General features: G+C 35.4%; 1 protein-coding gene across 1 annotated transcript; it reads left to right on the top strand.

The window, feature by feature from the left end:
- The first annotated feature begins 10,690 nt into the window (after window positions 1-10,690).
- Window positions 10,691-11,842, top strand: LOC138347323 (uncharacterized). Its single transcript, XM_069295398.1, has one exon. It carries the CDS (start codon window positions 10,691-10,693, stop codon window positions 11,840-11,842), a length of 1,152 nt encoding a protein of 383 aa, XP_069151499.1.
- The last annotated feature ends 1,316 nt before the right edge of the window (window positions 11,843-13,158 follow it).

The following is a 13,158-nucleotide window of genomic DNA, read 5'->3' as shown; positions in this document are numbered from 1 at the left end:
GATGAAAGATACCATGTAGCCTATATTGTTGATGCTTATACGTATTCATTAATGGTCATTAGTCTTTGAGTTTAAAAAAAAAAAAAAAAACCCTAAACCCTAAACCCTAAACCCCAAACCCCAAACCCCCCCCCCCCCAAAAAAAAAAAAAAAAAAAAAAACCCAAACCCCAAACCCCAAACCCCAAACCCCAAACCCTAAACCCCAAACCCCAAACCCTAAATCCTAAACCCTAAACCCTAAACCCTAAACCCTATCGCTTTTTCATTTCTCAAATTTTTTCTCTCTCTAAAATTTTCTCTCTCTAAAAAAATTTTCTCTCTCTAGAAATTTTCACGAAATCTGGTGTTTGTCGCTGATAATAGGAGCATTCATTAGGTAATCGTGTTGGAATGATTGTTAAACCACCTGATGCACGATTCCGCCCACCGGATCCATCGGTAGAGGCGGAAAACCCTAATGCGCAGTCGCAAAGCAATGAAGCGGCGGATGGATCGTCTTCTACTTCGTCACATTTGCGAGAAGAAGCGATCCAAATGGCTACGATAGAAGCGGAGATGGATGAAATTCGTCGCAATACTGAAAACAAGCGAAATACGAGTGAATCGACTGGAGGAACATCAAGGATCGATGTACGAGTGGGATTAGGTCGAAACGATTCTCAGGTGCCAAATGCGGCGCAATCGAATCCATTACAAGGTCAATTAGAAGTTAATTGTCAAGATTTAGATACTGGAGTAATCTCCCCTACGATTGATTCACATATTCACCAAAAGAGTATTACGACGAAGGATCGAATCGAGTCGCGCAATGAGGGTTTGGTTGAATCGCGATATGAAGGTCAACAGGGGAAATCGCAGATGAACATTCAAGATACAGGTGATTTTCACCACCAAGGGAATCGCGAGGGTCCTCATCTTGATTCATCTATACAATCTCAACATCGACAGCTCGATCTGAATAAGGACCAAGACATTCCTCATCAACAGCATCAATCCTTCAATAATACTACAAGAACTCCAGGTTCGAGAATTGCAATTCATCACATAACTGATAATTCATCTGATATTCCTAGTCAACAAAGACACAATCAAGGTAATGTCCCTATTAATAATCCTAATTCCAATTCTGATGTAAATTTGCAAGATAATGGTAGAAGGAATAAGGATACTGCTAGAACTCAGGTGTATCAAACTGAATTTCCTAAGATTTCTAGTAATTTTGATAGGCCTAGTAATCGTAATAGGTTGGATAAGAGTGATACTCCCACAAATAATGTGGAGAAATTGCCTAAGAATGATCAACAACAAGAACCTGCTCCATACACAGTAGTTCAAACCTATGCAGATAGACTTCGATTTAATCAATCCAAAAAAGGTGTAAGTATTACTTTGAGTGAGCCTGAGATTACTACCAAGCAAGGTTTACCTGCTGTCCTTTATGTTAAGAATGAAATAGTGAAGGAACTGGCCTCAACTTGCAAATTTACATTAATTGGAAAATTCATCTATACTATGCCTAAAGTTGAGCTTATTAGAGAGAATTTCATCCTCCAAACTCAACTATCAGGGGGGGTAAAGATTGCACACTTTAATTCTAGGCATGTTTATATAGATTTGGACAATGAATTGGATTATAATATGGTGTGGACAAAACAGAGAATGACTATTGCTGGTCAAATCATGAGAATCCAGGCTTGGACTCCTAATTTCAAGCCTGATGAAGAAACTCCCTTAGTTCCCATATGGATATCATTACCTGAATTACCTTGGCACTGCTATAACAAGGAGTTTATTACCAGCCTGTTATCCCCAATTGGTAGAGTTTTATACTTAGACTCAGCTTCTATTAAAAAAACAAGAGGTAGCCAAGCTAGAGTTAAGGTTCAAGTAGATTTAACTAGGGATAGACCTTCACATATTTGGATGGGGTACATTGGTGAGGACATTACAGATGGGAGATGGCAAAAAATAGAATATGACAATATCCCTGACTATTGTTTCTATTGTAAGAATCAAGGTCATCAGGAATCTGTTTGCATTATAAAGAAAAGGGATGCTGAAAACAAAAGGAAAAAAGAATTGGAAAAAAACAAAGACAAACAAGACACTGGTTATCATAATCAGGAAAATACTCAGAGTCATAAGGGGGTGGAAACTGGTAGAAGGGAGTTGGATCATATCCAACAAAGGCAACAAACTCAAGAAACTCAAACACAGGTAATACAAGAGGAATGGCAAGCACAAAAGAGAAGAAATCAGTCTCATCAAGTTAGATTCAATGCAGACAAAGTTCTAACTCAGCAAGTGCAGACTCAAACAGGTATTATCCCTCTTCCTACTAGAAATACTTATATTGACTTGGAAGTGCAGGAATTCATAAATGATGACAAAGAAGTGGAGGCACACAAAGGTCTAGAACATAGGCAACAGTCTATTTCCCTAAACAGGCCATCTCAGGACTCTATCCATATTACTGACTCCAATGAGCAAAGAATTCACAGTAATAAACATCAAATGAAGGATCCTCAAGTGACTAGACATAAACAAACTGGTGATCAACATGTATCAATCACCAGACCAGGTATTGCCTCTATGCTCCCCTCCCCTGCACCCTTTACTGTTTCTACTGGTATAGTTGATAATGCTGGTGTAGCTGTTGGAGGTGTGGCTGGAAGTGGTCAGGAGACAATAAGAACTAATGTATCTAGGATAGATAAAGGAAAAGGTAAAATTGGTGAACAAGATCCCTTACAAGATAAAGTACCCCCTGATAAAACTAATACTTATAATCCCTTACAGCCTAGTAATAAGACTGGTACTTGTAATATTTCTAATCCTGTCAATGATCCTAATAATTCTCAAGGAGATATCCTTGATGAATATAAGGAACCAGATTCTGAGGATGAGTATGATGGTGATACTCAATCCTTAGTGGAAGGTATTGAACCTGGGGAGGAGATAGGTACTGATCATCAAGTTCAAAAAGACCTTTTACTAGATAACTCTAATATGGATGAAGTTAGGGATGTCACTGGTAAACAAGGTCTGTCTCCTAGAGGTAGGAAGGTATTAAAATCAAATAAGAATACCAGCATTAGTAAACCTAATACAAGAGCTAGAAGTAGAGGTTTTTGATGATTAAAGTTCTCTGTTGGAATGCTAGAAGCATTAACACATTTGGTGTTCTTCCAAGACTTATTAATCTTAGAAAAATTCATAATTTGGCTATGATTGCAATCTTAGAGCCTTTTACTAATCCTTCTCAACTGGATTTTTATAGACTGCAGCTTTTAATGAATCAGGGACATTGTAATCCAAACAATAAAATTTGGTTATTTTGGTCTACTGAAGTAACTTGTAACATTTTAGAGAGTGATCAACAACAGGTTACTTGTGAAATTACTTATGAAGGATATAGTGATAAATTTCTTATGACTTATGTCTATGCAAAGTGTAAAGACTATTTGAGGAAGCCTCTTTGGGATAGTATGTTAAGATGGTCCACCACTTTACATCCTTGGTGTATTTTAGGGGATTTTAATGTGATTTCTTCAACTCAGGAAAAACTTGGAGGCAGAGAGTATAATATTAACAAAAGCCTTGAGTTTATTAATGTTATTGATTCTTGTGGTCTGTTGGATATGGGGTATAGTGGTCAACCATATACATGGTGTAACCATAGGAAAGATGGTTCTAGGATTTGGAAGAGGTTAGATAGAGGCCTAGTTAATGATAAATGACTGGATAAAATGCCATCTACTATCATTACTCATTTGCCTTCTGTGGGGTCTGATCATTGCCCTTTATTAATGGAAGTAATTGACAACAAGGAGACTGTGATTAAGTATTTCAAATTTCTCAATTGTTGGACTGAGAATGACACTTTTTTACAGACTGTTGAAAGGTGTTGGAATAAGACTGTTATTGGCAATCCTATGTGGATTTTACACACTAAGATGAAAAGATTAACTAACACCTTAAGAGACTGGTCAAAAAAAGAATATAGTGATATTTTTGAGAAAGTTAAGCAATATGAAGAAGGGGTTAAAGAGGCTGAAGGTAATTATATCATGGATAATAGTAAGGAAAATAGAGAGAAGTTGTATGCTATTAATGCTCATTATATTAAATATTTGAAATTGGAGCATGCCATTCTTCAACAAAAGACTCAGTTACATTGGTTAAAGGAAGGTGATGCTAATTCCAAATATTTTCATGCTGTTATTAGAGGAAAAAGGAAGAGAATGTTTATTCACAAAATTATGGATGAGAAGGGTGGATGGATCCAAGGAGAGGATCACATTGCTAGAGCAACCTGTGATTATTATAAAGATCTTTTCAATGGAAGTTCTGATAGAATTAATGAGGACAGTCTTAATTGTATTCCTAAGTTGATTACTAAGGAACATAATTCTATTTTGGAGAGAATGCCTACTGAGGAAGAATTGAGGAAGGTGGTGATGAATATGAATCCTCATTCTGCACCTGGACCTGATGGTATAGGGGGTAAATTTTACCAATGTTGCTTTGATATAATTAAAGATGACCTCTTAGCTGCTGTTCAAGCTTTCTTTAATGGGTATGAAATGCCTAAATATATGACTCATGCTTGTTTAATCCTTCTCCCTAAAGTTGAACACCCTTCTAAATTAAAAGATTTTAGGCCTATTAGTCTTAGTAATTTTACTAATAAGATTATTTCTAAGATTATTAGTACTAGATTGGCTCCTATATTACCTCTCATTGTTTCAGAAAATCAATCAGGATTTGTAAAGGGAAGGAGTATTTCTGAAAATGTTATGTTGGCTCAGGAAGTGATTCATGGAATAAAGTTACCTAAAGAAGGGAAGAATGTGGTTATTAAGCTTGATATGGTTAAGGCTTATGACAGGGTTTCTTGGACCTATACTTGTTTAGTGTTAAGAAAAATGGGTTTTGGAGAAGTGTTTATTGACAGAATCTGGAGAATTATGAGTAACAACTGGTACTCTATAGTTATTAATGGTAAAAGACATGGGTTCTTTCATTCTACTAGAGGTTTAAAGCAAGGTGATCCTTTATCCCCAGCACTATTTATATTGGGTGCTGAGGTTTTCTCTAGAAAGCTTAATTCTATATATAATAATCATGAATACATTGGTTTTCAAATGGATAGGAAAGGCCCTAAAATTAACCATCTATCTTTTGCTGATGATATTATCATTTTTACATCTACTGATAGGCTGTCTCTACAGATTATTATGAAAAATATTAGAGAATATGAATTGGTTTCTGATCAAAGGGTAAATAAAGATAAGAGTTTCTTTATGGTTACTACTAACACTAATCAGAATATTATTGAGACTATAAGATATGAAACTGGTTTTGGTATTCAATACAGTCCTATTAATTATCTAGGTTGTCCTTTATACATTGGAGGACAAAGGATTATATATTTCTCTGGTATGGTGGAGAAGATTATCAAAAGGATTGCTGGATGGCAAGCAAAAATATTAAACTTTGGAGGCAAAGTTACTTTAGTAAAACATGTATTGCAATCTATTCCAATACACATTTTAGCTGCTGTATCTCCTCCTAGAACTATTCTCAAACAGATTCAAAAGGTTATTGCTGGTTTCTTTTGGGGTATTGATAGAGATGGCAAAAAATACCATTGGGCATCTTGGGAAACATTAGCTTATCCTACTAAAGAAGGTGGTATTGGAGTAAGAAATCTTGATGATGTATGTGTATCTTTTCAATATAAACAATGGTGGGAGTTTAGGACTAAAACTTCTTTGTGGAGCAATTTCCTTAGAGCTAAGTACTGCAAAAGATCCAACCCTGTGGCTAAGAAATATGACACTGGAGACTCTTTGGTTTGGAGATATTTCACTAGGAATAGACAGGCTGTGGAAACTCATATTAAATGGAATATTACTTCTGGTTCTTGCAGCTTTTGGTGGGATAATTGGTTAGGAAATGATGCTCTAGCTAATCTTTGTATTAATATATCTAGTCTTAATAACATCCCAGTTTCTAAATTCCTTGACAATGGTATATGGAATGAGAGATATGTTAGGCAAAAAGTTCCTCCAATTTTGGTACCTCAGATTCTGCAAGCTCAATTTAAATATGATATTGATATAGATGATCAAGCTATTTGGACACCTGCAGACAATGGCAGATTTTCTATTGCTTCAGCTTGGGAACTTATTAGAAAGAAGAAGCCTATAGATATCATTAATAACAATGTTTGGCATAAAAATATCCCTTTCAAGATAAGTTTCTTTATTTGGAGAGCTTTGAGAGGCAAGCTTCCAACAAATGAGATTTTACAGAAGTTTGGAAGAACTGCAACTGAGTGTTACTGCTGTTATAGAAAGGGCAATGATGACATCAACCATATTTTAATCACTGGCAACTTTGCTAAACATATATGGAGATACTATTCATCTACTATTGGAGCCATACAAACTACTACAGATTTGAGAAGTCTGTTAATTTATTGGAGGACACTGCCTTCTCTAAATCAGGTACATAAATTCCTTACTTCTGTTTTACCTAATCTTATTTGTTGGCAATTGTGGAAAAACAGGTGTGCTGTGAAATATGGTGACAAGAAATCAAGCATCCATAGAGTTCAATATGGAATTTTTAAAGATATTATGTATACCATTAAAATAGCCTTTCCAAGTATACCATGGCAACATAGCTGGTACAGCTTGATCAGCCTAGTTGAACAATGTCAACAGCAGCTAAAGGTGATCATGGTTAACTGGAAAAAACCACACAATGGCCATTATAAACTTAATACAGATGGGAGTGCAATTTCAAGTACTGGACAGATTGGAGGAGGAGGTATATTAAGGGATCACAAAGGTAACATTCATCATGCATTTTCAATACCTTTGGGTTTAGGTACTAACAATATTGCAGAGATAGAGGCTGCAAGATATGGATTAAATTGGTGTGCAGAGCATGGATATAGAAGAATTGTATTGGAAGTAGATTCTGAAATACTATGCAAATGGATAAGCAATACAGTAGCCATTCCATGGAGATGTCAACATTCAATACAGCAAATTCAAGACATTAGCAAAAAATTGGATCACTTTGAATGTATTCATGTATATAGAGAAGCTAATGCCACTGCAGACTTATTATCAAAAAAGAGTCATCAAATGGATATTATACAACATTTTTATACAACTCAACAACTCAATGGACCAATTCGAGGAAGCTATATATTAGACAAGATGGGAACATACAATTTCAGAAGAAGGAAGACAAAAAGAATTAAACATCCTCCTTAGATTCTACAAAAGTCATTAAATCTTTGTTGTATCAATTAATACTTTACATTAATAATTTTTGATGTAATTCAAATTTATTAGACTTTTCTTTTATTCATGTAAAGGGAGAGTCTCCCTCATTTAAGCATTTTAGTATTATGTTTTATATAGGGTGCATCTAATTGTAAAGGTTAAGTGATTCATCTTAGTAGATAAATCAACTTATACCTATCATATCATAGAAGGTAAGGTACATGTCCCCCTTCTTGTAATTTTGAATTTGTTCAATGGTAAGGCCTGGGGGTGTTGCTAAGCCCCTGACCCACCTCAAGGGTCGTTAACTAAAAAAAAAAAAAAAACCCTAAACCCTAAACCCTAAACCCTAAACCCTATCGCTTTTTCATTTTTCAGATTTTTTCTCTCTCTAAAAATTTTCTCTCTCTAAAAATTTTCTCTCTCTAGAATTTTTTGCAAGAACTTACGCGTGAATAGTTGCTGATCGAAGAAATTGATTGGCATTAGTGTTGTAATGGATGGAAATCCTGGTGATGAACGTTTTATACCTCCAGATTCTGCGGTTGGAGGTGAAAAATTGAATGTTCAGGCCACAAATATTGAAGGGACGGAAGGATCATCGTCCTCCTCTGCGAACTTGAGGGAAGAGGCGATCCAAGTCGCGACTGTAGAGGCGGAGATGGATGAATTGCGTCGCCAGTTAGAAACGAGTCGTAATACGAATGTAATGAGGGAAAAACAAACGAGTTCGGGAAGAGTAGAATCGCAGGCGATGGAGGTGATGAGATCGCAAGCGATGGCGGCGAAATCGAGTTCTCACCCAGGTTCATCGGGTAGCAATCGACAAAGATCTGGTACTGAAGAACTATCTCATACTACAGATTCACATACTCAACAACTTGGGAGAGATAAAGATGATCGAAATATTGAGTCGCAGCGTGAAGGAGAACTGGTAGAATCGCGACACCAAGGTTACATGGGGAAATCGCAGATGAACATTCAAGAACAAGGAAATATGGAGGGGCAACATTTGGGTAATCGACACAATAGTAATAGCCAATTGAACAAGGAACCAGTAAGCTATCAACAAACTACGATTCCAAATACAAGAAACCCTAGTTTACAAGATGAAGTTCATCCTTCGCAAAGAGTTACAATGAACACACCAAGAACTCAGGTAGATGAAATTCAATTCTCCAAAAACAAGGAAGCAGGTGGGTATTCGCGTGGTTTAACTCCTATTCCTTAACAAATTCAAGGTAATCAGTCTTCAATGCATGCTATTCACAATTCTGATAATAGATTGAAGGAAAATGATAGAACTGGTAAAGAAACAGGTAGAAATCAGGAATATCAGGCTAATTTTCCTAAAATTACTAGTAATTACGATCGTAATGTCAATAAAAATTTACCTGAGAAAACTGATTATCCTATAGGCAATTCTAATAGTTTTCCTAAGAAGAATCAAACACCTGAACCTGCCCCCTATACTATCATTCAAACCTATGCTGACAGGCTGAGATATAATCAATCTAAGAAAGGGGTTAGTATCAAATTAAGTGAACCTGAAATAACTACTAAACAAGGATTACCAGCTGTTCTGTATGTTAAGGATGAGGTTGTCAAAGATTTAGCATCGACTTGTAAGTATACTCTTATTGGTAAATTCATATACACCATGCCTAGAGTAGAGTTAATTAGAAAGAACTTCATACTCCAAACTCAACTTTCTGGAGGTGTGAAGATAGCACATTTTAATTCAAGACATGTGTACATTGATCTAGATAATGAACTAGACTACAATATGGTTTGGACTAAACAAAGAATGTCTATAGCTGGTCAAATAATGAGAATACAGGCCTGGACTCCTTCTTTTAAACCTGAAGAAGAGACACCTCTTGTACCAATTTGGATTTCATTACCTGAGTTACCATGGCACTGTTATAACAAGGAATTCATCACCTGCCTGTTATCCCCTATTGGTAGAGTCCTTTATCTTGATTCAGCATCTATTAATAAAACAAGAGGTAGCCAAGCAAGAGTTAAAGTTCAGGTGGATCTAACTAAAGAAAGACCACCTCACATATGGATGAGTTACAAGGGAGAAGACATTACTGATGGGAGGTGGCAAAAGATTGAATATGATAGTATTCCTGACTATTGTTTTTACTGCAAACATCAAGGCCATAAGGAGTCTAATTGTATTGTTAAACAAAGAGAGGAGGAAAATAAAAAAAGACAAGAACAGGAAAAAAATAGGAATAGGAAAGATTCTGCTCACAATGTCAATACAGAGTTGCAGAGTGTTAAGGATAATGATATAGGTAGAATTGAGGTTGAGCATGATCAACAATACCAACATGTTGATAACCAACAGCAATTCAATCAAGAGGAATGGCAAACTCAAAAAAGAAGGAATAACAATCAACATGGAAGAAGGGATGCTGATAGAAACTCTAATAGAAATATGGATAGACAAAAACAACAACAACACAATCAACAAGGTCAGTTTCCTGTTATAACAAAAAATACTTACATTGATTTAGAGTTGCAGGGTAATAGTCCATCTGAGGATGAAGGGGAGGAACAAATGATTGACACTCAAGATCAAAGGATACAGCAGAAGACAAGTATAAACAGGGCTCATCAGGAAAATACAATGCATAATGATAGAGCAGGAAGAAATAATCATAAAAAGGATAACATTGTTCAACAAAGAAGGGCTGATCAAGGCAATATATTAACTCATAGTGGGAATCAACATGACTCTACTAATATTACAGGTATTGATTTTAATAGATCTACCCTCATTCCCCTTACTATTACTACTCATGCTGGTGTAGCTGTTGGAGGTGAGGCTGGTGATTGTCAGGGTTCTAAAAGATTGCACATTGATAGACTTAATAAAGGAAAGGAAAAAGTAGATGATCAGGGGTTTCTGATAAGGGATGATAGAGAACCCCCTGATAAAGATAAGATTGATAAATCTAAAACTAACAAAAATACTAAATTAATTGACACTGGCCAAAAGACTAGTGAGGATCATATTGATGAGTATGGTGTTCTGAATTCTGAGGATGAGGATGATTTAGATACTCAATCTTTAGATGAAGTCACTAATACTGGGGAAGAAATAACCTCAAAACAAGCTCAACATGGCCCCATGCTTCCTAATACTAATTTTGAGGAAGTTAGAGAGGTGACTGGCAAACAGGGCTTGTCTCCTAGGGGTAGGAAAGTTTCTAGACAAAACAAGACTGCTAGTTTTAGTAAACCTAATACTAGAGCTAGAAGTAGAGGTGTTTAATGATTAGTCTCATATGTTGGAATGCTAGGAGCATTAATACATTTGGTGCTCTTGAAAGATTAATCAACTTAAAGAAAATTCACAAGCTCACTATGATTGCTATTCTTGAGCCTTTTGCTAATAGTTCTCAGTTGGAAGCTTATAGATTGAAATTGTTGATGGATTTTTGTTATAGTAATTCTAATAACAAAATATGGCTTTTTTGGTCCAATGATATGAATTGTAAAGTAATTGACATGGATGAACAACTTATCAATTGTGAAGTTCATCATGAAGATTGTAGTGATCAGTTTCTGCTTACCTGTGTTTATGCAAAGTGTAAGGAACATCTGAGGAAACCTCTTTGGGATAGGTTAATCCAATGGTCTGATGTGGATAAACCTTGGTGCATTATTGGAGACTTTAATGTGATATCCTCCACTGATGAAAAATTGGGTGGAAGAGATTATAATATCAATAAAAGTTTTGATTTCATCAACATAATAGAATCTTGTGGTTTAATTGATTTGGGATATAGTGGTCAGCCTTTCACATGGTGTAATCATAGGAAGGGTGATGCTAGAATCTGGAAAAGATTGGATAGGGGATTGGTCAATGATAATTGGTTAAGGATTATGCCTAACACTTCTATAACTCATTTACCTTCTGTGGGTTCTGATCATTGTCCATTATTAATGGAGATGAAGAGTGATAAGGAAAATGCTATAAAATATTTTAAATTCCTTAACTGTTGGACTGAGCATGAGACTTTTTACTCAACTGTGGAAAATTGTTGGAATAAAAAGGTGGTAGGTAGTCCCATGTGGATATTACATACTAAAATGAAGAGACTTACTGTTATTTTGAGGAATTGGTCCAAAAAAGAATTTGGGGATGTTTTCATCAAAGTCAAACAGTTTGAAGAGATGGTTAAACTTGCTGAGGAGAATATTATTCAGGAAAATAATCAGGAAAATAGAGAGAAACTGCAGGCCTTAAATGCTCAGTACATTAGATACATGAAATTAGAATATGACATTATGCAACAAAAAACACAGATTCATTGGTTAAAGGAAGGTGATACCAACTCAAAATATTTTCATACTATTATGAGAGGTAGAAGAAAAAGAATGTGTATTACTAAGCTTGAGTCTGAGAATGGTGAATGGATACAAGGGGAAGAGAATATTGTTAAAACTGCTTGTGATTACTATAAACAAATTTTCACTGGCAAAAATGAGGTTATTAATGAGGATAGTCTTTAGTGTATTAGTAAAATCATTACTGAGGAACAAAATATTAAGCTGGAGCAGATGCCTAATATAGATGAATTGAAGAATGTGATAATGAATATGAATCCCAACTCTGCACCAGGACCAGATGGTATAGGGGGGAAATTTTTTCAAGTATGTTTTGATATAATAAAGGATGATCTTTTGGCTGCTGTTCAACACTTTTTCAATGGTTTTGATATGCCTAAGTATATGACTCATGCTTGTTTGGTATTGATCCCTAAAGTTGAATATCCTAATAAGCTAAAAGATTTTAGACCTATTAGTCTAAGCAATTTTACTAACAAGATCATTTCTAAGATTATGAGTACTAGACTGGCACCTATTTTACCTAGTATTATTTCTAAAAACCAGTCAGGCTTTGTAAAAGGAAGGAGTATTTCTGAAAATATAATGCTGGCACAAGAAATTATCCATAGAATTAACTTGCCTCATGAAGGAGATAATGTGGTTATTAAACTTGATATGGTTAAAGCTTATGATAGAGTTTCTTGGGCTTACACTTGTTTAGTTTTGAGAAAATTAGGCTTTGGTGAACTGTTTATAGACAGAACTTGGAGAATTATGAGTAATAATTGGTATTCCATTGTTATCAATGGAAAAAGACATGGTTTTTTCCATTCTTCTAGAGGTCTTAAACAAGGAGATCCCTTATCCCCAGCCCTATTTATTTTGGGAGCTGAGGTATTATCTAGACAGCTGAACAATCTTTATCAGAATCAGGCTTATAGAGGTTTCTATATGGAGAAGAGAGGACCACAGATTAACCATTTAAGTTTTGCTGATGATATAATAATCTTCACCTCCACAAACAGAAATTCTCTCCAACTAATTATGGAAACTATTGCTGAATATGAGAAAGTGTCTAATCAGCAAGTGAATAAGGACAAGAGCTTCTATATGGTTACTAATAATACTAATCAGAGTGTTATTGAAGTCATCAATGAGGAAACTGGTTTTAGAAGGAAGCATACCCCTATTATGTATTTAGGTTGTCCTTTGTATATTGGAGGACAAAGAATAATTTACTATTCTGAATTGGTGGATAAAATCATTAAAAAAATTAAAGGTTGGCATACTAAAATTTTGAATTTTGGTGGTAAAATTACTTTGGTCAAGCATGTTTTGCAGTCTATGCCTATTCATACATTGGCTGCTGTTTCACCACCTAAAACTACTCTTAGATATATTAGAAGAGTTATAGCTGACTTCTTCTGGGGCACTAATAGGGATAAAAAACAGTATCATTGGGCATCATGGGAGAGTTTAGCTTTTCCTTATAAAGAGGG

Source organism: Solanum lycopersicum, chromosome 1, assembly GCF_036512215.1.
Source record: "Solanum lycopersicum chromosome 1, SLM_r2.1".
Taxonomy (NCBI): Eukaryota; Viridiplantae; Streptophyta; class Magnoliopsida; order Solanales; family Solanaceae; genus Solanum; species Solanum lycopersicum.
The sequence above is the reverse complement of the archived record's forward strand: the minus strand, read 5'-3'. Positions and strand labels throughout refer to the sequence as shown.

Excerpts from the sequence above, each read along its gene's own strand:
- LOC138347323 (XM_069295398.1), top strand. The coding sequence starts at position 10,691 with ATGATTGCTATTCTTGAGCCTTTTGCTAATAGTTCTCAGTTGGAAGCT.